At 31.0% G+C, this 26,244-nt stretch overlaps 5 protein-coding genes and 4 non-coding genes across 11 annotated transcripts; 3 read left to right on the top strand and 6 right to left on the bottom strand.

Moving 5' to 3' along the window:
* The first annotated feature begins 621 nt into the window (after window positions 1-621).
* Window positions 622-5,707, top strand: LOC108480138 (ATP-citrate synthase beta chain protein 2). Of its 2 annotated transcripts, none has more exons than XM_017783021.2 (16): window positions 622-817; window positions 1,199-1,317; window positions 1,464-1,566; window positions 2,188-2,253; window positions 2,338-2,461; window positions 2,618-2,752; window positions 2,961-3,021; window positions 3,126-3,202; window positions 3,420-3,575; window positions 3,667-3,795; window positions 3,872-4,004; window positions 4,102-4,229; window positions 4,345-4,527; window positions 4,635-4,705; window positions 4,814-5,098; window positions 5,297-5,707. In XM_017783021.2, the coding sequence occupies exons 2-16, from the start codon at window positions 1,218-1,220 to the stop codon at window positions 5,370-5,372; spliced, it is 1,827 nt and encodes a 608-aa protein (XP_017638510.1). In that variant the 5' UTR covers window positions 622-817; window positions 1,199-1,217; the 3' UTR covers window positions 5,373-5,707. The 2 variants fall into 2 exon arrangements, with proteins under 2 accessions (XP_017638510.1, XP_017638511.1); XM_017783022.2 differs by having other exon boundaries at window positions 738-843.
* Window positions 5,708-6,567: 860 nt separating this feature from the next.
* LOC108481994 (uncharacterized) lies at window positions 6,568-8,498 on the bottom strand. The gene is made up of 4 exons (XM_017785100.2): window positions 8,197-8,498; window positions 8,051-8,106; window positions 7,023-7,089; window positions 6,568-6,911 (listed from the first exon to the last, which is right to left on the bottom strand). Exons 1-4 carry the CDS (start codon window positions 8,323-8,325, stop codon window positions 6,831-6,833), a joined length of 333 nt encoding a protein of 110 aa, XP_017640589.1. The 5' UTR covers window positions 8,326-8,498; the 3' UTR covers window positions 6,568-6,830.
* Window positions 8,499-9,331: 833 nt separating this feature from the next.
* Window positions 9,332-11,229, bottom strand: LOC108481768 (probable pectinesterase 67). Its single transcript, XM_017784851.2, has 5 exons — window positions 10,868-11,229; window positions 10,375-10,537; window positions 10,095-10,301; window positions 9,756-10,003; window positions 9,332-9,667 (listed from the first exon to the last, which is right to left on the bottom strand). Exons 1-5 carry the CDS (start codon window positions 11,158-11,160, stop codon window positions 9,514-9,516), a joined length of 1,065 nt encoding a protein of 354 aa, XP_017640340.2. The 5' UTR covers window positions 11,161-11,229; the 3' UTR covers window positions 9,332-9,513.
* Window positions 11,230-12,027: 798 nt separating this feature from the next.
* Window positions 12,028-14,757, top strand: LOC108482729 (probable enoyl-CoA hydratase 1, peroxisomal). The gene is made up of 3 exons (XM_017785846.2): window positions 12,028-12,697; window positions 13,646-13,928; window positions 14,579-14,757. Exons 1-3 carry the CDS (start codon window positions 12,288-12,290, stop codon window positions 14,678-14,680), a joined length of 795 nt encoding a protein of 264 aa, XP_017641335.1. The 5' UTR covers window positions 12,028-12,287; the 3' UTR covers window positions 14,681-14,757.
* Window positions 14,758-15,878: 1,121 nt separating this feature from the next.
* Window positions 15,879-15,950, bottom strand: TRNAD-GUC (transfer RNA aspartic acid (anticodon GUC)). The gene has a single exon. It is a non-coding gene; the product is annotated as a tRNA-Asp (tRNA).
* Window positions 15,951-16,921: 971 nt separating this feature from the next.
* On the bottom strand, window positions 16,922-17,015 carry LOC128281783 (small nucleolar RNA snoR118). Its single transcript, XR_008272054.1, has one exon. It is a non-coding gene; the product is annotated as a small nucleolar RNA snoR118 (small nucleolar RNA).
* Window positions 17,016-17,381: 366 nt separating this feature from the next.
* Window positions 17,382-17,474, bottom strand: LOC128281782 (small nucleolar RNA snoR118). Its single transcript, XR_008272051.1, has one exon. It is a non-coding gene; the product is annotated as a small nucleolar RNA snoR118 (small nucleolar RNA).
* A 59-nt stretch (window positions 17,475-17,533) lies between these two features.
* On the bottom strand, window positions 17,534-17,611 carry LOC128281741 (small nucleolar RNA R66). Its single transcript, XR_008272004.1, has one exon. It is a non-coding gene; the product is annotated as a small nucleolar RNA R66 (small nucleolar RNA).
* A 3,968-nt stretch (window positions 17,612-21,579) lies between these two features.
* On the top strand, window positions 21,580-24,738 carry LOC108480358 (prefoldin subunit 3). Of its 2 annotated transcripts, XM_017783326.2 has the most exons (7): window positions 21,580-21,974; window positions 22,098-22,155; window positions 22,810-22,881; window positions 23,294-23,413; window positions 23,495-23,596; window positions 24,280-24,401; window positions 24,509-24,738. In XM_017783326.2, exons 1-6 carry the CDS (start codon window positions 21,823-21,825, stop codon window positions 24,364-24,366), a joined length of 591 nt encoding a protein of 196 aa, XP_017638815.1. In that variant the 5' UTR covers window positions 21,580-21,822; the 3' UTR covers window positions 24,367-24,401; window positions 24,509-24,738. The 2 variants fall into 2 exon arrangements, with proteins under 2 accessions (XP_017638815.1, XP_017638814.1); XM_017783325.2 differs by having other exon boundaries at window positions 21,581-21,974; window positions 24,280-24,738.
* The last annotated feature ends 1,506 nt before the right edge of the window (window positions 24,739-26,244 follow it).

Here is a 26,244-nt window from a genome sequence, read left to right as displayed (position 1 = left end):
AAGAAAAAATGACTCTCTTTAATTTTTAAAAAATCACAAATTAATATAATAGTAAAATTATATTTTGACTTCCCAAAAAACTATTAATCGTTTTGTCCTATAAAACAATTTCTTGACTGTTACACTTGCTGACTTTTCGTATATCCCAGCACGTGTTTAAGAATCATGACTCATCAAAGCCTACAAGCTAAAAGAATGTTCAAAAGGTAATTCATACAAAAACAACTGTGAGAAAGCTGCACAGGGCATACAACCAGAGCTCTTAATCAAACTTTTCTCACACATCCTATCTTTCACTCCTTTTGATCTACCTAATATTCTAGCAGCTCTCGAAATATTTTCTTGTGAAGGGACTTTAATATTCATTTTAAATTTTGATGAATAATAGAATTTTAACATAATATGTATAATAATTTTTTTATTTAATTTAATACTTATACACTTATAAAATTAACTACCTATTCTCAATTTGATTGGATCCATGCCTATTTTTTTCCTTAAATATAAGTATATATTACAAAATTTAAGAGCTTAAAAAACAAAAAAAAAATCCAAAAATTAAATCATAGAAAAATAAAACAAAATATATAGAAAAAGAAAATTAATGTTGTTCAGTGTGCTAACTACCAAACGCCACGTGACCTACAATGGTCAGTTCAGCTGGCCTCTCTCTAACTAGCAGCTACCTTACTTTTTTTTTTTTCAATAAAAATTTCCCTCTCTGTTATTCATATAAATTCCGTATCTACCAATCCCCATTTCCATCATAAATTTTCTCTCCGTTTCTCTCCATTTCCTTCCAACTGTCTCTCTTCAGGTAAAAAGGATTACATTTACTCTCAGGTCTGCTTCTTTTTTTTCTATCTCAATTCCATTGTCCGTTACTTTCCTGGTGCTTCTTTTCCTTTTGATCCCGATTCTTTTAATGGAAAGTTTCTTAAACTTTGATTTGTTGTTTTTTTGTTTGTTTGGCTGAAGAATTAAATTATGTAAACGCTAGAGATCTTGCGTTTTCTTCTTATTATTACTACTGTTTTTTAGCTGCATTGCGGTGATTTGATTTCCTTTGCTCTCGTCTTTTTTTTTTTCGGTTGAGATCTGGTTTGTTTTAGGTTCAAGTTAGGTGTAATTTTGGACCCGGATTGTTTTTTAATTGCTTGAATCGATGCAAATGAGTTATTCTGTTTTTGTTTAACAGGTCCCTTTGAGCCGAAGCCATGGCCACTGGACAGTTATTTTCTCGGACTACTCAAGCGTTATTCTACAACTACAAACAACTTCCTATTCAACGCATGCTTGATTTTGATTTCCTTTGCGGTACGGTTCTCTTGCTGATTTCATTTTTTTGTTGATCAAAGTTTACAGTTCATATTTTTCTTTAAGAACTTAAGTGGAATTGTTCGAATTAAGTTGTTTATTGCTTGATTCTTTATAAGTACTGAATTTTCTTTTTGAATTTGTAGGGAGGGAAACACCATCTGTTGCTGGTATTATTAATCCCGGTGCTGAGGGATTTCAGAAACTCTTCTTTGGTCAAGAGGAAATTGCGATCCCAGTACATTCTACGTAATAAGCTCTTCTATTCTGTTTCTATTTTTAGATCAGTCTTTACTTTTCTTTGATTATTAATTAGTGTCTTCAAAGTTCTTTATGGTAAATGAACTTTATGGCATGTTACCTTTATGCATTATTATCCTACACACTGCCTGCTAAGTTTAGAAATCTCCATAAAAGATGCTTCTACGACCAATCTTGTGTAAAATTGGAAAGATACACTTGCTTCTATAGATTTTAAATTCTGCTGTTATAGGATGGTCATCTGTTATATTATAAATTTTCTTCGAGAAGATTCACTTCTTTTACTGTTAACAAATTATATATTAATTGGCCTATGATACTATAGATTGGTCTAGCTTTTCATGAGCACAAGGATTTTTTTTTGGTTATTCGGTTAACTTTTTCTCAAATATGGAAACCAATGTGTATTGTGCTTGTAAGTTGTAATCAATTAGTTCCTACCAATTAATAATCTAGTTGTGTCATAATAAAGCACATTAAGTAAGTACATTTGCTTTTACATCCTTTACAAAGTACGACAATGCTGAACAGCTTACTCTATTGTTTAGTTGGTTACTTGCTTTCTCCAAGCTTTATGTTCTCTGACCTTTGATTTGATATGTTTTGCAGCATTGAAGCAGCATGTACTGCACACCCAACTGCTGATGTTTTTATCAACTTTGCATCATTCCGAAGGTTAGTCCTCATGTTTTATGCTGTTTCTTAGCGCAGGAGTTCTTGAATGCACAAGTTAATTATTATATTTTATTTCACTTGCAGTGCTGCTGCTTCATCCATGGCTGCTCTGAAACAGCCAACCATTCGAGTTGTTGCTATAATTGCTGAAGGTGTTCCTATGTTGGACACCAAGCAGTTGATTGCATATGCACGTTCCAACAAGAAGGTGAGGAAGATGATTTAAACCAAACTAGGCAATGATTATGATCATCAAATAAATACATGTCATATTGGGTTCTTGCATAAGCAAAGTATCTGTTTTAGAGTTAACTGTTTGATCTTCTTTCACCTTTATTTGATTTTATTACTTATGAATTTGCAGGTTGTTATCGGCCCAGCTACTGTCGGAGGAATTCAGGCTGGAGCTTTTAAGATTGGTGACACTGCTGGAACAATTGACAATATTGTTCAATGCAAGCTGTACAGGCCAGGATCTGTTGGCTTTGTCTCCAAATCTGTACGTGATAATGATACTTTTTCTTTATGTATGGGTGCGCATGTCTGTCAATTATGCCTCTTTCTCTTCTGCTTAAGCAAATTCTACTTTGCACTTTGTGGGGGCAATCTCCTATCCTCAATTTGACATTTACTTTATGTCTTTGGCAAGAATGTGAATCCATGCTCTTTCATCAGTTGTGACATGTTCTTTTATAAAATAATTGCAGGGTGGTATGTCAAATGAAATGTACAACACAATTGCCCGTGTTACAGATGGAATCTATGAAGGTAACAAATAAGCTTTAACATTTTGCTCTATATTCATACCTGCTAAACTGAATGAAAATTTATATTAAATATTAAATTCGGGTACAAATTGAAAACTTGTGTAGGTATTGCAATTGGAGGAGATGTCTTCCCTGGCTCCACTTTATCTGACCATATTTTGCGATTTAACAATATTCCACAGGTAAATAATTTTTTTCATTCAATTCCTTGTGGTTTCCTGTCTATTATTAGTTGCTACACATGCAAAGAACGCATGGTTAGAAAAATGAGAAACTTACACTCCCAATTCTCCATCTTAACTTTTAACAGGATTAAGAATTCAAAATTCATAATTGATTTTGAAACATCTTCTGCATTGGAAAAGAGGGTTTCTGATTTGTTTTCCATATTCACCTCAGGTAAAGATGATGGTTGTGCTCGGAGAGCTTGGTGGACGAGATGAGTATTCCTTGGTTGAAGCCCTGAAACAGGGAAAAGTGAACAAGCCAGTGGTTGCTTGGGTCTCTGGAACTTGTGCACGACTCTTCAAGTCAGAAGTACAGTTTGGTCATGCTGTAAGCTACAAACTTAATCTTCCTGGAATTCATTCAACTACAGTGTTACTGCAATTAGTGAGACATAACCTTTACCTTATTACTCATTCAGGGAGCTAAGAGTGGTGGTGAGATGGAGTCTGCCCAGGGAAAGAATCAGGCACTAAGGGATGCTGGAGCTATAGTTCCCACTTCATATGAAGCTTTTGAAGCTGTGATCAAGGAAACATTTGACAAACTGGTATGTTTCCATCTTGTCCAAAGTTTGACCAGTTCTATGCTTTAGTTATATTCATGTACTCAACTTGTGTCTTTAGGTTGAACAAGGGAAGATTACACCCTTGAAGGAAGTTATGCCTCCACAAATCCCAGAAGATCTTAACAGTGCAATTAAGAGCGGGAAAGTTCGTGCTCCAACTCACATTATTTCAACCATCTCTGATGACAGGGGTACCTTGCCGTAACCCATATACGTTGAAAATTGAAAGAGATGTTTGATACATTGAGATGAGCAGCACTAATTTCTTTCTTCTAACCTAATTTGCAGGTGAGGAACCATGCTATGCTGGTGTGCCCATGTCTTCCATTGTCGAGCGAGGTTATGGTGTTGGTGATGTCATTTCTCTCTTGTGGTTCAAACGTAGCCTTCCCAGATACTGTACTCATTTTATCGAGGTAGGCTACTGAAATTAGATTAACTTCTTAAGGGTTATGTGTCATTTTATGACTATCTCCATCTTTAGAAAGCAAATTCCTGTGTTGTTTTCACTAATAAGTATGATCTGTTCAGATATGCATCATGCTCTGCGCCGACCATGGTCCATGTGTCTCTGGTGCTCACAACACCATAGTGACTGCAAGAGCTGGAAAGGACCTAGTTTCCAGCCTTGTTTCAGGTTTGCTGACTATCGGTCCTCGATTTGGTGGTGCCATTGATGATGCTGCTCGATACTTTAAAGATGCTTATGACCGGGTAAGTTTCAATGGTGATTACCTGTAAAGGTTTGGGATGACTTGGTTTTTTATAACCGTTTTCTGCTAACATTCTAAGATGCTTTTTTCCATGCTGTGTTTTCACAGGGCCTTACACCTTATGAATTTGTTGAAGGCATGAAAAAGAAGGGTATTCGGGTGCCAGGAATTGGCCACAGGTACAGATGGTTTTTAATGGTTACAAATACCTTATGAATTTATTATTTCTTATGGATCTTATTACATGTCTGATGGTTGCAAATACTTGCTTTGCTTCGTGTTAAAAGGATTAAGAGAGGGGACAACAGAGATAAGAGAGTAGAGCTCCTCCAACGGTTTGCTCGCACACATTTCCCGTCTGTAAAGTACATGGAATATGCCATTCAAGTTGAAACATATACGCTTTCCAAGGCTAACAACCTTGTCCTCAACGTTGATGGTGCCATTGGGTCTCTTTTCTTGGATCTTCTTGCTGGCAGTGGAATGTTCTCCAAGCAAGAGATTGATGAGATAGTTGAGATCGGCTACCTTAATGGACTCTTCGTGTTAGCAAGATCCATTGGTTTGATTGGGTAAGATTGCTTACACTTCGGAATTTCCATATATAACTCGAGTTTTTGTATATAAGCGTGATATCTGATACCTGATACGAACTTAGATGGTCCAATGATGGTGAAAGGTTCATTGATTGATGGAATGTTTTATTGCATTTGCTTAAATACTTGTAATGTATTTACTAGCTTCTTACATTTAATGGTTCGATATCTCAGGCACACATTTGACCAAAAGAGATTGAAGCAGCCACTATACCGTCACCCATGGGAGGATGTTCTCTACACCAAGTGAGAGAGAGCCATTCACGGCAGGTGCGTGCAACGACGACCTGCTTTTCTTTTTTACTCGAGCATTCTTGTTTTCAAAGTCATTGGTATCTGCATTTTGGAGGGAGGGGGGTTATTGGTTGTTTTGTTCTTCCATTAGTGTTTGTAATGCTAATTGGTGTTGTATTCAAAGATTACGAGATGAATATCATTTTTTTAAACCAAAATTGTATCAGTTTCATGGAAAAATAAGAGATGCCTGTCAGGTTTTGTATGTGCAAAAGAAATATGCATTGTATGAGGAATTAGGAATCCTCCCTTCTGAATTATTAAATATTACAGTGTAGGCAGTTGAAATAATTTTTTTACCAAAGGGTTAATGTAATTTTTCGCCCTTAAACTTGGTAATTAGATCCATTTTGATATTTATATTTTTTCTGTTCACTTTGATACCTAAATTTAGCAACTAGTTACTAAAGTGGATAAAAAAAAATGTAAAAGTACGAAAATGAATCTAGTTGTTAAGTTTAGGACAAAAAATTACATTAACCTTTTTCAAAATCTTAAATGTTGGATAACTAAGGTTAAATGAGGTGCTTATGCTAACTAATTATTTGATGAGAAAAAGAAAAGGCTAAGTTTGATTTGTTCATTCCTGAGCCAAGCTAAAGCTCTAGTAAGCTTGAGACAGTCAATTTGAACAGTTTGGATGCCTAATCTTACATTTAATTTATAAATACAGTTTGTAACATTTTATTTAAATAAGTTTAAATTGAACTCAAATATTAACATATAAATATTTAAAAATGAGCTTACTTAAACTCAAACAATATTATTCTATTTTGAGATAAACTTGAGCTTTAACAACTCAAATTATATGTTAATAATTGTTGCTGAGTTTTTATTTTTTTCAATTTTTGATACAATGTTTGATTCTATTTTACTGTTGTCACGGCTCAATCACATCCCAAATGATGCAAATGGCTTAATTTTTTATGGGTCGGGGCCCAGCCAGATAGACCCATTGGGTCTAACCGGTTATGTAATACTAGATCGAGTCGGATGAACTAGTCTATCCCATTTTTTCTCCAACGTTTATTTTTTGTATATTTAAAATTAAATCCTTTTATTTTTATCTCCGACATTTTGAAATTAAAAAATTATTAACCATATATAACAGAAAAAACAATGTTGTAATGAACCAAAATTTTACAAAAGAATTTTAGCGACTTTAACAAGCATTTTTAAATATGAATATGAAAAGTACTAGGATCTAATGCATATTCCAAATTGAAAATATAAACAAAGAAAAGCGGTTTTCCCACTCTTTCCCCCGCTATGCATTATTTCACACATCTACAAAGGCCACAACTGCCTTTTACATCTTTTGAATGAAACCAATAAGCATAACTGCCACCGCCTTTAAAACCGAATTCAATGATTCTAAATAGTTTAGAGTGATATCATTTGTCGCCGGCTCGGTCTAGTGAAGCAATGATCGAATGGCAGCAATGGCATCGCCCTTGTGCTCACGGAGTGTTCTCTCAGCCACCTTTTTGTCCAACTAATTTTTCCAGTGAAAAAGATTTAAAAAAAAAAAAAGAAAAGAAAAGATATTAGAACCTTTGGCACATTACATCGATGAGAAGAACAAATAAACAAATAAGAATCCAACCTCTAATTCGTTTGCAATGATGTCAACTTCAGCCGCGTTGATTTTAACAGCAGCTAATTCTTTCTCTCTGTATGGAAACAAAAATGTACTTGAGGTTAAGGATAAACCATGGATGACCAATTTGAGTAATTACGGAGCAGTCAAAAACTACAACATTGAATCTTTAGTTTCGAAAGGTCTACAAGCTATGATCTAACAATGGGGATTTCGGGATTCCATAATAATATTGGCAAAGAAAGAACATAAGGATTATGATGTCAAAAAAAGAAACCTTGTATTGCAAACTGAAATCAAAGACTATTATACATTGACACTGATTAAAATTACAGGATATCGATCTCATTAGCATTCAATTTAATGTCAAACTAGTAGTATAATAGATGGCAAGCTTTCAATCTATGTTATTTGGTCTCGGGTTTGTGTAGGATAAGTATACATCCAATACGAATATGTTATAACATTTAAGTTTTTCCATGTATTTGGAAGGTCCTTGAAGGGTTATAAACTTATATGAAGGTACCCATATCCGAATATGGGCCAGATGAAGAACCTGAGCAACATAGCTTTTAGCAGGCTAACGATGTTGCTTATTGGGTAATGCATATACTCAAGCCTCAACAATAAGAATATCAATGTGGCAATCAATCTAGAAAAACCTAATAATTTTCTTTTGACATCGTTTATGTCCATTTTATGGTCAATGTTTAGGGTTCATGGCTGCCTCTTCCAATAATGTCGTGTTCGAACTTGCATCTCCTTGAGAGTGCAATGTGGCTTAACATTGCAGCCAACTTATTGTTAATTATTAAACAAGATGGCAAAGTAAAATTCAATATATTCCAATGCAAACACAAAACAATCTTCTTCTCTGCCTTAACAAAATCTCAAAATGAACCTAATTGGACTAAAATTCAAATTGAATAGTCAAAGATTCAAAGCCAATTTTCAGTCAAAAATCGATTATTTTCTCGCAAGAAAACAACAGAAAAAGAAATTCATAAAACAAAACCAAAAAAAAAAAATCAAACCTCAATCTCATAGCATTCTTTTCTGCTTCAGCTGAGGCTGCAATCGATGCCATGGCCTGACACGGTCGAAAGCAAAACTCATAAGAAACAATAAAATAAAATAAAAATTATACCCAAAAAACCATGAATTTATACAGAAAGAGTACCGATTGGGCACGAGAAGAATCAAGCTGTCGATCTTCGACACGGTCAGTGAGTTTATCGAAGGCTTTGCTTTGTTGTTGTAAATCCTTTGAGTCAACGACTCGGTCAGCGCCTCCATCTCCAGCTTCCATATTCGCTTGTTTTTTGCTTTAGTGTTCCAAGGTATAAGCGAGATGAGACAGAAGAAGAAGCTTTGCGAAGCTAAAACCCTAAACTCGTTGATCGATCAGAGTTTCAGTTCTCCACTTTCGAAATAGAAAATCCTTCGTGAATAGGAAACTATCTCCTAGGTTTTTAAGGCCCATTGTTGAAATTATGAATTGGGCTTTAATTTAGCAGAAGATTGGTCCAAACTTTGGAAGGCCGATTAATTTAGGCAGGAATTAGCAAAACTCGATGTAAATCGAATTAATTAATATATTTAAGGTTTCATTTAAGTTTATTATTTTGATTAAATTGATTTTTTAAATAATTAAATCGATCGACTTTTGATTAATAAAATATATTTAACCTATTTAATCAATTTAACCAAATTTAATATATATTATTTATTTAATTTAAATATATTTATAATATAATTTAAATTAATCTAATCTAAATCGATTATAATATATATTTTTATATTTTTATATTTTTAATTTAAATATATTTATAATATAATTTAAATGAATATTATTTTAGTAACCGAACTCAATTTGAAAAATTTTCAAATCAAGTCGAATTGAGTCAAAAAATTTTGAGTTGAGTTAACAAATCCTATTATTTGTATTCAATGTTACGTTTACATAGACTGATTATTTAACTAGTAGGTGAAGTACAAGATTATTTAACTTAATGATTTCGACTTTTAACTTTAAAAAAGGTAAATATTTATCAAAATGATGTAGTTTTACCTTTTCTTATTCAGATTTTCAGATAACTTTAGTTGTGTAATTCATATTCGAATTAAATCGAAAAATTTAATTTTTTATTCGAGTTGATCCAAATAACTCGAATTATTTAATTCAAAATTTAATTATTTATCGAGTTTTTTGAATCTAATCAAATTTTACTCACCCTATATTTCATCATCAATCCAGTTTTTTATTTCGGGATATAAAATTATCATTACACACATATTAAAAGGAAATATCGAAATTATAAATATTTGTATTATATTATATATATTTTTGAAATGGTATTATTCATTTTCATTAGATCTTATGAAACTCTACATTGAATGCATCCAAAGTTCTCCTCTCATACAATACAAATCAAATTTTTTTTAAATAAACTAATGCCATAAATTTTCCCCTCATTGCAAAGTATATATCTTCTGTTCAAAGCCATGCAGGAAGCCAAACGTTGCCATTGATGAACTCAATGGAAGTCCAGTACTTAGCTTCCTCGTCCGTCAATTGTTTCGCCCAATGTACTCTCCCGAATGTATCGGCACCCGGTCCGTGACACTTGTATTCGGCATGGAACAGATGACTGCCATATAAAAGGTTGGTATTTATATTAGACAAAAAAGAGAATAACAAACGTGGAATTTAGAACACAGATGGTAAATCTTGCTTACTCAGGGCCACCCTGGTAGCTCCAGTCGGTCCATCCTGCGGGGACGATCGTCCTGGACAAGTATGTTTGTGCGAAGACCACGGTCGAATATTTTCCTTTAGCCCTTCCTAAATAAACACCTCCGATGCCATAAACCTTGCCTTTGACGAACACGAATCCACTGTGGTCCTCTTGGTTTTCCCTGTTTTGAGCGGTAATCGATCCGTGGATCGCAATCCTCTTGTCTTGCAAGACGAAGATCTCGCAATTCTGCATGTAATGTACATGATCATTAAAAAGGGATAAAACACCTGAAGCTGTTTCGTGTTCGAAAAATCTCGGATTTCGATTTGAAACTTACGTGGAACAACGACCTTCCGCGGCCAAAAATGAAATCAATCGAGCCTTGGATGTAGCAATTATGGTAGTAATGTCGGCCTTTGTAATCGAACAATGTGTTGTGGGTGCTAAAGAAAGCACAATGGTAAAATGCAACCCTATCTGCACCCACAAATACTGCCACTGACTGATTTTGAGATGTATACGCAACACCAGTAGGTGCCTCATTCTGCCATTGAATTGGAGCAAGTTGATGTTAAATTTTGGGCTTTAAAAATTGAAGATTGTTCTTTGTTCATTACCTTGAAGCTAATTCCGAAGGCGACGAAATGCTTGGCTTCGACGGTAAATGTGGCGGAGGCCTTATTATCGACGGAACTCAAGGACCATATAATAGCGGTCCTTCCCCTCCCATTGCCTCTCATGAAGATATACCGTTTATCTTTTGGTATATGAACCTTTTCCCTGCGACATTTCAGAAAAACCATTCGATAATATTCAGGTCGGTCAAGTAATGATGGCAGGGGCAAAGTTAAAAAAAAAAAATTAAAGCGTCAAAATTAAATTGTAATTTTTACGATAGTAAAAATGTAATTTCATCATTTTAATAGTTTATATCTTTATAATTTTTAAAAAATTAAATCAAACATTTTATCATATTTAGGGAGGCTAAAGTATAACTTTACATTTATTAATTTAGGATTTAAATAGAAAATTGTTAATTTTAAGAACAAGTCAGTACCTAGCTACGCTCTTGAACCACAGTAAATGAATGATGCAAAGAAATGAATTTACCTATAAATCCCTTTCTTGACATGGATAATAACCCATTTAGAATTCCCTTTCGGGACGGCATTGATTGCTTCTTGGATCGACGTGTAGTCCCCTTTGCCATTGATATCAACCTTGATCGTCACATTACTGTTGATTTTCTTCGTCAACAAAGGGGCATCGAGGACGGTCACGGGGCCCTTATCATCGCCGTTGGCGAAACACGGGAAATAGATCGCGACCATCAATAAAGAAGCAAATGCAAGGTTTATTGGAGACATATTTTGGAATGCTTTGAGGGGAAGAGGAGATTGCATGAGCCTTTTATTAGAGGTTTCTCAAGATTTATATAACAGGAAGGTTGTTTTTTTTTAGGGTAGAAGTTGGATGGTGAAAACAATAACTAAAAAAATTGTCTATTTTAGAGAAGTTTTTACAACAAATCCTTTTATTTGTGGTTTATAATGTATGGGTTTTTGGTTAAAATTGTGGTTTATAATGCATGATTTCCGCTTCCTCAAATATTTGAATTTCTTAAGAGTCGAAAAATAACTTAGGTTGAGAATAATACTGAACATGTTAAAAGATTTATTAACATTAAATAGACAATATTCATTAAATTTAGGTTAATCTAAACTATTAGCACTTAAACTATGGGTAAATTTTTGTTTTGGTAACTTAACAAAAAAAATTACAATTCAGTCACTAAACTATTCAGAAGTTTTCATTTAAATCATTGGGCTGTTAAAATCAATGTTATATGGGTTTTTTTGTACCAATCAAAAAGCTTTTTTCTCCCTTCTCTTCTATAGTTCAGTTTTATTCTCATGAAATAACTTTTAACATCACGAATCTACTAACCAAAATTCAAACAACTTTTTTCTCCAACCTCCGCCACTGACCGTTAGATTGACTTGGATCTAAGTTATGTTCTTCTACTCATCGATGTGTATTAATCGATCAATCGTACCAATTATCAAATTATTACTTAGAGCTCACTAGCGAAACCTTAAAAAATATTTACCAGCCCAATGACTTAAATAAAACTTTTGAATAGTTTAATCACTTAAATAAAATCTTTCAAATAGTTCAATGACTAAAACAAAAATTTATTCATAATTTAGTAACTACCAGTGAAATTAACCCTTAAATTTACTAGAGCTCCCCTTTCATGCTTTACTATTGACTACAAAAACACCAATGGGCTATAATCAGAATCATACATGGTTGCAATTTTCTTTGCTTTTCTTTTTTAGATTTTTAGGATTAAATTTTGCATCAAAATCAAACCATTTTCCATATTTGTTTTTTATATTTGATTTTATCTGTAGGAAAGCATTTCGATACCTCCAATCCATAATAGATGGAATCGATGTTTTGTGTTTCTTCAAAAACCAAATTAAACTTTTAAAAGGAATCACACAAAATAAACCAGAAAAAAAAAATGAGCGACTCATCGTCGGAGAATCTGATTCTCGTGAGCCGCGAGCCGGACGGAATCGCGACCGTCACCATCAACCGACCGGCGTCCCTCAACTCGCTGAGTCAGCTTATGATAACTGACTTGGCTCGGGCCTTCAAGGACCTTGGAAGAGACGAGTCCGTTCGGGTCATTATCCTGTCCGGATCAGGACGGGCTTTCTGTTCGGGACTGGATTTGACAGCGGCGGAACAAGTTTTCAAGGGTGGCATGAAGGACAAAGAGTACGATCCCGTTTTTCAGATGGAACAGTGTCCGAAACCGATCATCGGAGCTATCAACGGAGTGGCGGTGACGGCCGGATTTGAGATCGCCCTCGCTTGTGATATTCTCGTCGCAGCTAAAGGAACCAAGTTCATGGATAGCCATACGAGGTTTTGTATTTTTCCCTAGAATTAGAAATAATTTTTAAAATATTCTATATAATATTTGAAAGTTATTTTATTAATTTAAACATAAAATATGTATTTTTTTAAAAAAGGTTAAATTATGGGGTTTTTTACAATATTATAGTTAAATTCAAGATTTAATTTTTTAATATATTAATTAAGTCCTAAAACTATTTCGATTAAAAATATTAATATGAATTAAAAAATCATGTGGATAGTCACAACTCGGTTGACATTAATATTATTGTAAGTGCAAAAAACATGTGGTTGAATCTGTTGAAACGCATTATTCTATTATTTAAGGATTGTGGAAGAGTTATGAGTAATTTTAAATATTGTATAAAAAATCATGTGAGTAAAATGAATATCAAGATTAAATCTTCAATCCGAACTTAATAAAAAACAAGAATCATAATTTAACCTAAAATTATAAACTAAATAAAATATAATTATATTTTATTCCAATAATTATTATTTTTAACATTAATCAAAAATATTTAAGTGATAACATAATAAAATCATACTAAAATGATGAACTAAAATTATAGACTAAATAAAATATAATTTAAGTTGATTCAATTCAAATAATTATTTTTACATTCAATATAATATAATATAAATAATAATTAAATTATAATCAATTCGAATCGGGCGACTTTAAGGGATGACAAGAGTTTAATTTATTTAAAATGAAAAATTTTATTTAAATTTTTTATAATTTATAAATTTTAAATTAATAAGGATAAAATTATATTTCGCTCTAAAAATAATAATATTTATATTTATATTTTTAAAATTATTAAAATATAGATTATTAATTAAAATAATAAAATTATATTTTTACTATTATATAAATTATAATATAATTTTGGCCCTAAAAAATCGTTATCACTTCACCATTGGTGGATGCTAATTTTATATGTGTATATGTAGATTCGGGATAGTTCCATCATGGGGATTATCCCAAAAGCTGCCACGTATTATAGGACCAAACAAAGCTCGTGAAGTATCGTTGACAGCCATGCCTTTCACTGCTGAAGAAGCTCAAAAATTAGGGTTTGTGAATTACGTTGTTGAAGGAACTGAATTGTTGAAGAAAGCTCGAGAAATTGCACGAGTTGTTGCCCACAACAATCACGACATTGTTATTAGGTACAAATCTCTGATCAATGACGGATTCAAGTTGGATCTCCATCAAGCTCTCGCACTGGAGAAGGTATATTTTCTTCATTCGTTCGAGAAGAATAATAATATAATACATTATTATTAAGTTAAATATTAAATATAATTATAGTAAATAAATATTAATAACTCCCAATGATTTTGGCTTTAAATTTTGTCTCGGTTTAAGTTTAATTAATTATTATTGAATAATGTTTAAATAAAGTTATTAGTATTTATTTATAAGTTCTCTGCTATTTTTATTTTATTTAATGATGGAGTGTCATGCTATTATTCATAGAAGATGCATGAAATTTATGCACCGACGCTGCATCAAATAAGTTATAGCAATACGATTAAATTAGTTACTCTACTATTAATAGATCAATTTAGTCGATTTACTATTAAAAATAAGTAAATAATGTCAAATTTTAATAAAATAACATTTATTGTTTAACATTTTAGAGTTTTTTATAGTTTTGTAAATAATCCTTTAAATATTAATTTTATTACATTTTGGATTTTTATTCTTTCTAATAATATATATAAATATTAAATTAATTCATTTAATAACAACTGTTAATTTAATTTAGTCCTTATAAATACATTACCAATAATTTTATATATTTAACGATACATATTATCAGTTAATCAAATAATAAAAATTAAATTGTGTATATAATATATTTTTTCATTCTTCTACAGGAGAGGGCATACAAATATTATGATAAAATGACAACAGAACAGTTTAAGAAGATGCAAGAATTCGTAGCTGTTCGTAGTTCAAAGAAATCTTCCAAATTGTAATTCATTCATGTTCTGTGTTTTCGTTTTCTTTCTTCACCGTTTCAAAAATCCAATCTAATCAAATAAATTTAAGTCAACTGTGTCTTAATTTGATTGGTATGAGCATTGTTACCAATGTAAAAGGACGTGAGTTCGCATGTGTTGAAGCGCAGTATCCTCCTATTTATAGGTTGGAGAGGGGCTATGGGTAATTTTAAACATTGTATAAAAAAAGTAAATATGATCGGAATCTATAATGAGATTGTTCAAAAAATATTAATCAAATTTAAAACAAATTAAGTAAAACTAAAAAATATGAGTAAAAGTATTATGAAAGTATTTGTACTAAAAGTATAATTGAATTGATTGAGTCTTAACACAATTGGCGTCGATATTGTTATTAGTACAGGAAGACGTGAGTTCGAGTGCGTTGAAGCACATTATCTTCATATTTAAAGATTGGGGATGGGATATGAATAGTTTTAGATATTATATCAAAAAGAGCAGTATGATAAGAACCTATAATGAAATTAATTTTTTTTTTAAAAACAGTTTGATTGAATTTTTTCTCTTATTCGAAAAATAAAGAAATTAATCCATGTATATTAAATCAAAAGGAAAATTAATATATATGTTAAAATTTTCATCCATTCTACCGTTGAAATTTGACCTTTGTACATCACTACGAGATCTAGTTATTTTATCAATTATATCGCTTTTAATAATAGAAATGATTAATATTCTAAGATACAAATGTTAGTTTACAAAAAGAACAATTTATTCATTTTTTAAACAAAGGGGCAAAATGTAATATAACTTGGTATAATTCCTCATTCAATGCTTCTATAGTATTTCTACCTTACACTAAAAGTCTTATTACATACGTGCGTGTGTATATATATGTGGAAACCACAAATCTAGAATACAAAAATATATTTAAAAATAATATATAATAAAAATGAAACATACTATATACAAATTTTAGATTAAATAGTGAGGAAAATAAATTTAAACACATAAATATGAAAAAGATAAAGTGCATAAATTGAAAAATTGAGATATTTTTTCATTTAAGCCTTTTTTTAGTAGGATGAAATTCTCTAAGCTTTACCCAAATTATATCATTTTTTTTATCAAATTTCTCTCATTTTCTTGCTTAACAGACACCAGTCATTGAAATTTAACATAAACAAACTTAATGAAAGATTAAAAAAAAAAACGCCGTTGCCGGGGATCGAACCCGGGTCACCCGCGTGACAGGCGGGAATACTCACCACTATACTACAACGACTTGTTTGATTAGCTGAAGAAAAGACTATATTTATTAAAAACTAAAGGGAACTTCCTCTTATCTAACGAATAAAACTCATCAGTTTTTAATTTTTTATAGTACAACGACTTGTTTAATTATAATAGAATTTGGCTGCAAAAGAACTACAGGAAAGACTATTCTTGCTGTTCAACAAAGAGATTTGATTGGTAGAAAACCATACATAGATTAATCGGCAGTTTTAGTTTGTTTAAAGTTTTACCCCAACATTTGTATATTCTCCTTTGTTGTTCTCCCTTCTAATTTTACAAAATACGAAGAAAAGTGATCTCCGTCTATGGTCATGATAGCTTGACTTCAAACTCTCATTTATATTGTAAGAAATTAATATTAAAAATATATTATTAATAGAAAAAAATTCAACCTTTCCCTTAAAAAATTAATTTACTTCCTTCCAAGCCTTACACCCTAAAATCTTTTATTTTACTGCATGATTTCACTCTACAAAAACATCGAATCATTCTCATAAAGCTTAACATTTTCATCATAAATATTTCCACTTGCCTCAAAATGACCCAATCCAATAGGAAAATCCCAAATCTTGATACAAAAACTAGCCCCAAAGAGACCATTATCTTAAAAGCCCGAATTATGTGATTAAATAAACTTCCTCTATCTATTGAATTTGAGGGTCAAGTGCTCCTCCTCCTCCCCTTAAAATAAATTAATTTTCAATCATTTAAGGTTTTTTGAATTACTTAATTTAGGATCCTCAGCGATCAGATATAAGAATACCACATTAATAGACACAATAAGAAAAAAATCATAAGACATAAAAAAAGTTTCAAATAGACAAATTGAAAATAAATATTGAACACCACTTTGATGAAGTACAGAAATTTGTCATTATCCACAATATCAATACAATTTTCAAAATTTTCTTTAATATTATTTAAATAAATTACCCAAGTTTAACAGAGATAAAAATTAAAGTATCAGACTAGCTTTCTAGGCTGCAATTTCCATCAAATTAAGTGTATTTCATTTGAAGTCACCTCAGAGCCCAGTGCATACTTCATCATCTACATATAAATTTTTATAAAAAACAAATTAAATTTTTTATTAATTATAAAAAAAACACCCATAGGGATTTTTAAGGGGATTATACAGGATCTTATAATCGTTGAAATTTTGAAATAAATTGATGGGTTAAATTCCCTAAAACTATAATTAAAGCTTAACTTCACAGAACAAGATACTAATGCTGCAATTCTCTTCCTTGAACTGGCAAATATACACCCATAGAGCTGCCGAGTGATGCTACAGTCATGGGCACGGTATAATTTGCTGTTAATGAAAGCAACAAATCATCAAAAACAGCAATCCATACCATGCCCATAACGTAACTTCGCTTAACAAGCTTAATTTTCCGAACATAAAAGGAACTTCAAAATATCAGACTAGCTTTCTAGGCTGCAATTTCCATCAAATTAAGCAGAGTTCATCTGAAACTGCTCAGAGCCCAGTGCATATTTCATCATATAATAAAAACAATGGGTTTCTTGAAAAATATAAAAAAAAAAATGAAGCATTATAAAGAAAGGGTCCTCAGTGGATTTGCTTATAGTTGTCATCAAACAAAAAATTTGATCAGGTCTCAAAGATTTCATGCCATCATTGGAAACCCTAATGATTTTTTTAAAAATAATAATAAATATTGGGGGAATTTTTTAAAAAAGGGGATTTTGCAGGATCTTATTCACTGCACCTGGGAAAATAACGAAGGAGAAGTGACTCAACTTCTGCAAATAATCTATGCCTCTTGAAATTTTAAAAATTTGATGGTGAAATTCCCTGAAACTATGAATATTAGATTAAAGGGAAACCATCAAGAGACAATTTCTACAGAAAATTTCGAAGAGAAAATTTCGAAGAAAAGAGAAAAGTTGATTGACGTTAATGGAGGCGGAGGCAGAGCGGAGGATGGGTATATATACTGGGGAACTGGAATTAGGGTTTTGAGTAAGGGAAGGACTTGAGTTGCCGAAAAAGTCCTCAAAATATTTATAAAATGACTGTTTTACCCTAATGGTGAGCCCTTTTAGGAAGGGTAGCTCAAGTTTGAGCCCATAGGGTTAGACCATGGAAAAAATAAATAAATGGGCCAAAAACCCAAAGCTCTCTATCCAAAAATAAATGGATCATATGTAGCCCGGGACTTTTCCAAAGTACGGTCAGAAAAAATTTTTTAGGTATATATTTTTATTAGATTTGATATACAAACTTACAATATATTATTGTATTGGTATATATTTTCATAGTGCATGAGTACTTGAATCGTGGCATGACTCTCCTTATCCTCTTGCATTAGAGGTTGTTCTATGGTTAATTTAGTCAAATGATATGTGATCATATTCTTTTTTCAATGAAGTTTGACTTATCATTTTTATCTTAACATATATATATTGAATCACTTGATTCAAAACATTGACAGATGGTCTCTCGATATCTCCCCTTAACGTTCAAATCGTGTTTAAACTATTCGCCTCAATAAATAACCATTAATGCCCCCATTGAGTATTGACTACGTCATGTTGAGTCCAAATAAATGCCCCAAAACCAAAATAAAGTCACAAAGTATATAACTTTAAACTAAAATGTATTTCAAAGTCAAGTAATTCTATTTCAAAATTTTAAAACCAAAACCAAATCGAAATTTTGAGTTAAAAAAAAAACAAAAATCGATTAGTTGGATCAATTTAATTAAATTGATCCAAATTTTTCACCCTATTCCTATTTTTCATTTTTTATTTACTCATAGTATCACAATACTTAATCTTTGTTTTTTTTATACAATGCTTAGAACTCTCATAGCTCCTCCCTAACCCTTAAATAAAAAATTAATGTGCTTTAGCACATTCGAATTCACATATTTCTGCACTGACAATAATACCGATATTAACTGTATTAAGGGTTAGTTTGGCAATGCTTTTGAAAAGTGTTGTGAAAAAGTACTTTTGAAAAATTTGGTTTAAAATTTGAGTGTTTAGTATTGCTGTCAAAAAGTACTTTTGAGAAATAAAATGTCCATTTTAGACATTTTATTATCAAGTAACAAATATACATTTAAATAATATTTATTATTTAAATTAGTTAATATTATTATATTTTAGTAAGAATATAAAAAATTATAACTTCTTGTTAATATTTTAATATATAAAATATAAATTTTAAATATTTTAAGCAATTAATATTAATTATTTATAAAATTTAATTAGAATATATAAACTATATTTTAAATATTTAAATATAACTATTAAATATTTGTAATTAGTATTTTAAAAATATTTTTATTTTTAATTAATGATTTTAACATATTTTTAATTAAGTACCAAGGAAAAAAAAAGGGAAGTACTATGTTATTAGAGGGGTGAAAAAGTAATTAAACACTAAAAGTACTTTTGGGAGAGGAAAAGCTAAAAATTTTAGCCAAAAGCAGCTTGTTCTGCACAGCTTTTCTTCCAGAAGTGCTTTTGGAGCCAAAAATGCTTTTAAAAAGCAATGCAGAACTGGCCCTAAGACTCAATCGACTTAATCCGATTTTTTTAAACAATAAGACATAATGATGGTAACTAAAAGAAAAGGGTTTTTTTTTTTTTTTTTCTAATATAACATGCATCAATCCGTTTCAATTGCAAAACACAATAATTCTCACCTCAACACTTATCATGTACATTAAATTAAATTATAACAATTAACAACTAAATTCGGATTATATAAATACAAACCAAAAATTTTAGCTATTCTTCGTCGACTTTATCTTTCTCCTTTTTAGTTGAGGGTTCCGGTACGACGTTAGCTATAGAATTAAAACAATTAAATTTTATCAATACAATACAATTTAAATTTCATATTGAATACTTCAACATTTTACTCAACATTTGTCTAAATTTCAATTTAGTCCCTAAATCGAGACAAATTTTATTTCTTCACAATCAATTTTATAATTTTATTTAATTTTCACTTTAAACTAGATTTAACTCTCTAATTTTACTTATATCCCTAAATTTTAAATTTTCACAATTTAGTCCCTATTACTCAAAATTTACAATTTATTTTACAATTCAATCTTTTTTCACTTCTAACTTAAAAATCTATCAATTTAATCTCTAATACTAAAATTATTCAACATTAGCAACATTTAAGAACTCAATAATTTCTAAAATTTTGACATGAGTCGGGTAATATTTAATACCGAAATTCTAAAAATATAAAAAGTACAAAAAAGATTAAATTAACTAATCAATTGAATTTGAAACTTTTGAAACCCTAAGCCCCTTGGACTGCTTCTTTCTCCTTTTATTTTATTTTTTCGTTTTGCTTTTTGTTTCGTTTCTACCTTTCTATTTCTTTTTCTTTCTTTCTTTCTTTTGTTTGTTTTATTATTATTATGATATAATATATATACTTATATATTAAGTAAACTTATTTTAATATAATTTATACCACACCTACAGAACAATGGCATAATACCATATTTAGTCCTTTTAGTTTTTCTTCAATCTATAATTCAACTTTCACTCTATATGCAATTTAGTATTTATACCTAATTATTCTTAATTTATACAAATTCACCTATCCATAACCTAATTAACTACACAATAATATTTACGAAGCCCAATTTATGGGAACGGAATCCCGAGAATGCACTTTTTTTAATTTGGTCCTTTTTAATTAATTAATTACCGAAACGTTAAAATTTTTTAATGAAACTTTAATACCACCTTAATGGAATTTATAAAAATATTTACTATTCAATTTATAAAAACAAGGTCTTGAAATCACTGTTTTCGACACTACTGAAAAACGAACTGTTACAACTTTTCACAGTTGAGTTAAAAAAAAAACAACAACAACAACCCATAATTAGGTGACTACTAACGTTCCTTATGTGGTCTATATGGAGCATGAAAAATCATCAGAATAGAAGAATTTAAGCTTGCAAGAATTAGAAGCACAAAATAAATGTACAAAAATCAAATAAGCGTATAAAGGTGAAACATATGATAAAATAAAAATTAACAAATAACATCGATATGAAATAACTATAATCAGAATTAACTATTATCATCGATAATTAAAATATATTCGGATCTAAATTAAAATAAATAGAAACAACATCTATACATGATAGAATTTAAACACACAAACAAACAAGCAAAGAATTTATACGTAATTCACAAGGTGGAATTACTTGTAAAAAGAATAAAAATTCAACAGATTTAACATTTAATGTTTAAAAATAACATAGAAATTATTATTATTTCATTTGTAGTTTGATTTTAAACGAAATATTTTCATTTTAGAGTCATAAAAGCTTTTAAAATATTAATTTTGTAAAAAATAAATAATATTTTTTAACCGTAAATGTTAAATCAGTTAAATTTTGGTCTTATTTAATTCTTTTTACTAATGCAAGGACTAAATCGATTGATCTAATAATTAGGGACTAATTTAAACCAATCCCTACAAAAGAGGGGCATGACAGGTACTTTCACCCTTTTTTTCCTGTATGATGTTATCAAATGGGCTGAAAATAATAGATAGGCCCAAACATGTAGCCCATCTTGTACTGTTCGTTTCCACCATCCAAACGACGTCGGTCAGTTCGAATAATCTAATCTCAGTATCTCTCACGATCTCACTCACTGACCTTTTTTTTTCCTCTTCTTCAGTGTATCCGCCTTCAAAATCCAAAGCTCCGATCCCTAGCTCAGCCGCCCACAGCAGTCACCAGCGACGACCAGAAAAAGCCCCTTTGAGGCTGGCCGTGCGGATCGTCCGTTGAACACCTTCCTACGATCTCATTTCTCATTTCGTGAAACAATCAAATATGGCGGCTGCATCTTCGTCTTCGACGGAATCGCCCAAAACGACGACGGAGAGAAGAGGAATACCGGGAGCTCAATTCGTAGAAGATGTCGAGACTTATCTCACTCAAACCGGGTTCGATGTCAACTCCGCCCTCGCTTTTCTCCAAGAAAGGTCCGTCCTTTTCTTCTCAATGTTACTTAATTTCATTTTTTTTAGGGTTTCCTTTTGTTTTCATGTTTAGTTGGGATTGAATTGCTTTATTATTTTATTTGGTTGATGCTATTGAATTTTCAGGCTTCAGCAGTATAAATTGGTTGAGATGAAACTTCTTGCTCAGCAACGGGATCTTCAGGTATTATACTGAGATCTTTTTCTTTCACTTACTATTGTTTTTTTAGTGTAGCATAAGATGTTTGATAGTGTTTTTGCTATTTTTGTAGTTTATATTTATGTTAATGTGTTTTATTAAAAAAATGGTGGACCATTTTTCATGAAGATTGATAAAAATAAATTCATTAGTGAACCAATCATGGGGGAAATGCTGTTGATTTATTTGATTGTTAATTGGTTTTTAATCCTTGAAATCAAAGATATTACAATAAAATGGTTCTCCATCTATGGGGTCCATGGTAAATTACTATGAATTTGATTATTTGGGGAAATGCTTGTTAGATCATAGCGAGAGAGAATGGTAGCGAGGCAAAATCAAATTTCTCATGTAATTTTCCCTTTTTTAACGGTGTTATCATGTTAGAATCTGCCTTTCTAATTCAAGCTTTTTGTATAGGCTTTGGGTGAATGCAATTAAGCTTTTTATGCATACCATGTTATGTTCCGATGATGTTTAGTTACATGATAGTTTATGTTGGGTTAATCTATTTTAATTCCCTCCCAAAGTTCAACCAGGCTACACTTTCTCATTCATGCTCAATATATTTTGCTTAAAGATATTGACATGTCATGGTTTTTTTTTTTGGATAATATGAGTTTTTATTGTGATCATCAGGCAAAAATTCCTGATATCGAGAAATGCTTGGATGTGGTTGCCACTCTAGAAGCTAAGAAGGGTACCGGTGAGGTTTGTATTTCTCTGATATCTTGACTTTTATGTTGTGTTTCTTCTGTTTAAAGAAGATTTTCATTCTTCATTTCTTTTTGGAACTTGAGGTGTTATGGATCACTAAAACACGATGAAACTCGTTAGTTTTGTTCATTTCTCATGTGACTAAACCTGGTGAATTTGTAATCTGCTATATATGGGCCAATATTGCATGAAATTCAATAGGTTCAGGCATGACTATTATTTTGGAATCTGGGTTTGAATTGTATAAGACATTCATACTGTGCTTGGTTAGGTGTTAAGTTCTCAAATCCTACAGTTTGCATGCTTGTTGTTCAAACAAGCTTGAAAAATGGATTTGGACTTCTTTATCTCTTAAATGTGTTGCATATATGCTAATGACTTGTAATGGTACTTTTGGCTTATATAGGCTCTTATTGCTGATTTCGAAGTCTCTGAAGGCATATACTCACGAGCTCGCATTGAGGATAACGATTCAGTTTGTTTATGGCTGGGAGCAAATGTCATGTTGGAATATTCATGTGAAGAGGTGCAATAGTTGCAACTGGATGCTTACTGTTTGTGCGTTTTAACAGCAGAAAAGACTAATTCCGTAACTTTCCATGTGCAGGCCACTTCGCTACTGAAAAAGAACTTGGAAAACGCAAAAGCAAGTTTAGAAGTTCTTATAGCTGATTTGCAGTTCTTGAGGGATCAAGTGACTGTAACCCAGGTAGTATCGTTGTTCTATATTATATTACATTCCTAGTGTCTAGTGATGTTTTAAAGCATACTAGCTCCTTATGCAGCTCATATTGATTAGCGATGTTAGAAAATTGGTCAAATTTATAAAAAGTCCCTGTACTATGTTTTTTCGGTGGATTTAGTACCCCTACTATAATTTGATCTTTTCTAGTTTGTCTACTTAACAGAATGTGTGTTTTAAGTCCCGATGTTAACCTTTCAGCATTAGTTCTGTCAAATAAATTGACTTGTCTTTCATTTTTGTTAAAATACATGGTGATGGGCATAGACACCTTCGCATTTTTTTGCACAGTTGGACGAATACAATATCTTTTCTTTTTGTCTTTTTTAAATGTGCAAAAAAAATTGTCCAACCATACAAAAAATGCCACAACATATATGTTCCATCGTCACATGTTCATGAAAAATAAACCACATGGGAAGAAAGGGTTCATCTCGGGATTGAAACACACATTTTGAATAGTAAAGGAACTAAAAATGATCAAATTATAGTAAAAGGATTAAATCCACCAAAAGCACATGGCACAAGGACTTTCTTGCAATAGATGCCTTGTGCTTAATGCCTGCTCGGTATATATATATATATGATATGTACATATCATCAGCATCTGTGTGTTTTTTGTTCCCGATTGTTTTGGTACCATTTCGCAGGTAACCATCGCTCGTGTGTATAATTGGGATGTTCACCAACGAAGAATTCGTCAAATCGCCACTTCTAGCACATCTAAGGATTCATGAACCTAGAATACCATTCCATTACATAGATGTGGAGAGTATGCTCCTATTCCCTGTTTTTCGTTATTTTGTTGAACTTTTCATCCCGGTCAATCTGGAATTTCACTCCATGGTCTCCCCATATCTACACTTTCCACCATTCTAGGTTCAATGAAGTGAGAAAACACATGCTGATGTTGCTGGGAGCAGTTTTTGAAATATGATAGTTAAATAGTAAAACGTTTGGACATCATATGGAACACTTGTTTTCACTGTGATCGTTAGGGGTGCTTTTTTTTTTTTTTACCTGTAATTCCATGGCCTTTTATCCAACTTTTTTTAAGTTTGACCGTTTGATTATTATTATTTGATGAATCCAACTATTTGCCGTCGAAATTTGAAACTTTTTAGGGGGATACGAGTTTTTATTAAATGTTTAGAGAATTTGTGGGCAAAACTTAACTGGTTTGATGATAAGTATGTCCAGATTATTTGGTCTTAAATGATGTCAGCAACACAATAATACTCGAAAGTCTCGCGTGGATTCGAAGATTTATTCAGTTGACTTATTTGTTTAAGTTTAAAAGCTTGTTTAAAATTCGTAAAAAATATTAAGTCAAAAAAATAAGTTTAAATAAAATAGTTAGGGTCATTTAAAATGTGGGTTGGGATTGGGCTATTCAGGGCCTCAATCTTTACCTAACTTTGCCTGTTTTTTTATATTTATATTATATTATATTATATTATGTCATTTTATATGTCATTTAATTTACAACATATAAAAATTAAATCTATAATAATATATATAATATCAGGGGTAAATATTAAAATTATACATTAAATTTAATTTGATGTAATTACACACAGGAAACTCTAATTGTAGTTTAAATGTATACTTAAAATTTTAATTTTGATTTAATTATATACATTTAAAGAAATAAATGTATTAATTTATTTTTATATTTGATAAATATGATTGTTTATATATGCAATATATGAACATAAAATGATGTTATATCAATAATTGTATTAATAATTTACAAGAATTGAATCAAATCAAAATTTTATGTATAAAATTGTATAAAATCAAAGTTCATGTATAATTTTGAGATTTATTCCTATAATATTATAATGTAAATATTTTAGAAATTGTTTAAATGATTATATGTACAATTGTAATAAATGAAAAAATCATTAAATATTAAATTAAAGACAACATAATTAAAAAAAAAAACATGGGTATAGATAAAATGAGTTTGGATTAGTCACTCATAAATATTAGTCAAAATTTATTACTCATTTTAAATTGAGCCAAGTTTAAATAAGTATAAAGCGTATTAATATCATGCTTAAGTTTGAAGTGATCTGATCTATTAACACTTAAGGTTTTTTTTTTTTTTTTCATATTTGTTCTCGTTTCTTAACTAAATAGTTTTTTTTTTTTGGTGAAAAACTGCATAAACTAAATACACATACTTATACTTTAACTACTTAATTGTCCTAATATTTCTCCTAAAGAATGATTGGAATCTTCATGAAATCTTCTGGTCGGATCCCACTTATGAGTAGCATTGTATTAATTTGCCTATCACCCAGAAATCTTAATAGTTTCCCCTAAACTCCATGATAATCTTTGGAAAACAAATAAATACCTATTTTTTCATAAAAGTCAAAGAGATGCTAAAGGAATTGAGAAACCTGGATCTTAGTTATGATTTCTCAAATTTGACTCAAACCCAATCCATGAGATTTTCTGGAAAAAATTGTGAATGATAATTTGTAGGCACAAAATTTAATCACACCTCTTTAGCATACGAACAAACATTGATAACGTGCAATATATCTTCAGTATTATGCTGACATATTAAACATGCTGAATTTATTCAATTTAGTGTTTATGTT

This window comes from Gossypium arboreum, chromosome 1, assembly GCF_025698485.1.
Source record: "Gossypium arboreum isolate Shixiya-1 chromosome 1, ASM2569848v2, whole genome shotgun sequence".
NCBI lineage: Eukaryota > Viridiplantae > Streptophyta > Magnoliopsida > Malvales > Malvaceae > Gossypium > Gossypium arboreum.
Note: the sequence above shows the minus strand (reverse complement) of the source record. Positions and strands in the feature narration are given on the sequence as shown.

Excerpts from the sequence above, each read along its gene's own strand:
- LOC108480138 (XM_017783021.2), top strand. The coding sequence starts at position 1,218 with ATGGCCACTGGACAGTTATTTTCTCGGACTACTCAAGCGTTATTCTAC. Across the intron at positions 2,462-2,617 it reads ATGCACGTTCCAACAAGAAG|GTTGTTATCGGCCCAGCTAC; the intron begins GTGAGGAAGATG and ends ATGAATTTGCAG. Across the intron at positions 4,230-4,344 it reads ACTGTACTCATTTTATCGAG|ATATGCATCATGCTCTGCGC; the intron begins GTAGGCTACTGA and ends TGATCTGTTCAG.
- LOC108481994 (XM_017785100.2), bottom strand. The coding sequence starts at position 8,325 with ATGGAAGCTGGAGATGGAGGCGCTGACCGAGTCGTTGACTCAAAGGAT. Across the intron at positions 8,107-8,196 it reads ATTCTTCTCGTGCCCAATCG|GCCATGGCATCGATTGCAGC; the intron begins GTACTCTTTCTG and ends CGACCGTGTCAG. Across the intron at positions 6,912-7,022 it reads TCATTGCAAACGAATTAGAG|TTGGACAAAAAGGTGGCTGA; the intron begins GTTGGATTCTTA and ends TGGAAAAATTAG.
- LOC108481768 (XM_017784851.2), bottom strand. The coding sequence starts at position 11,160 with ATGCAATCTCCTCTTCCCCTCAAAGCATTCCAAAATATGTCTCCAATA. Across the intron at positions 10,538-10,867 it reads GTCAAGAAAGGGATTTATAG|GGAAAAGGTTCATATACCAA; the intron begins GTAAATTCATTT and ends GAAATGTCGCAG. Across the intron at positions 9,668-9,755 it reads AGCTACCAGGGTGGCCCTGA|TCATCTGTTCCATGCCGAAT; the intron begins GTAAGCAAGATT and ends TTTATATGGCAG.
- LOC108482729 (XM_017785846.2), top strand. The coding sequence starts at position 12,288 with ATGAGCGACTCATCGTCGGAGAATCTGATTCTCGTGAGCCGCGAGCCG. Across the intron at positions 12,698-13,645 it reads TTCATGGATAGCCATACGAG|ATTCGGGATAGTTCCATCAT; the intron begins GTTTTGTATTTT and ends GTGTATATGTAG. Across the intron at positions 13,929-14,578 it reads AAGCTCTCGCACTGGAGAAG|GAGAGGGCATACAAATATTA; the intron begins GTATATTTTCTT and ends ATTCTTCTACAG.
- LOC108480358 (XM_017783326.2), top strand. The coding sequence starts at position 21,823 with ATGGCGGCTGCATCTTCGTCTTCGACGGAATCGCCCAAAACGACGACG. Across the intron at positions 22,156-22,809 it reads CTCAGCAACGGGATCTTCAG|GCAAAAATTCCTGATATCGA; the intron begins GTATTATACTGA and ends TGTGATCATCAG. Across the intron at positions 23,597-24,279 it reads ATCAAGTGACTGTAACCCAG|GTAACCATCGCTCGTGTGTA; the intron begins GTAGTATCGTTG and ends ACCATTTCGCAG.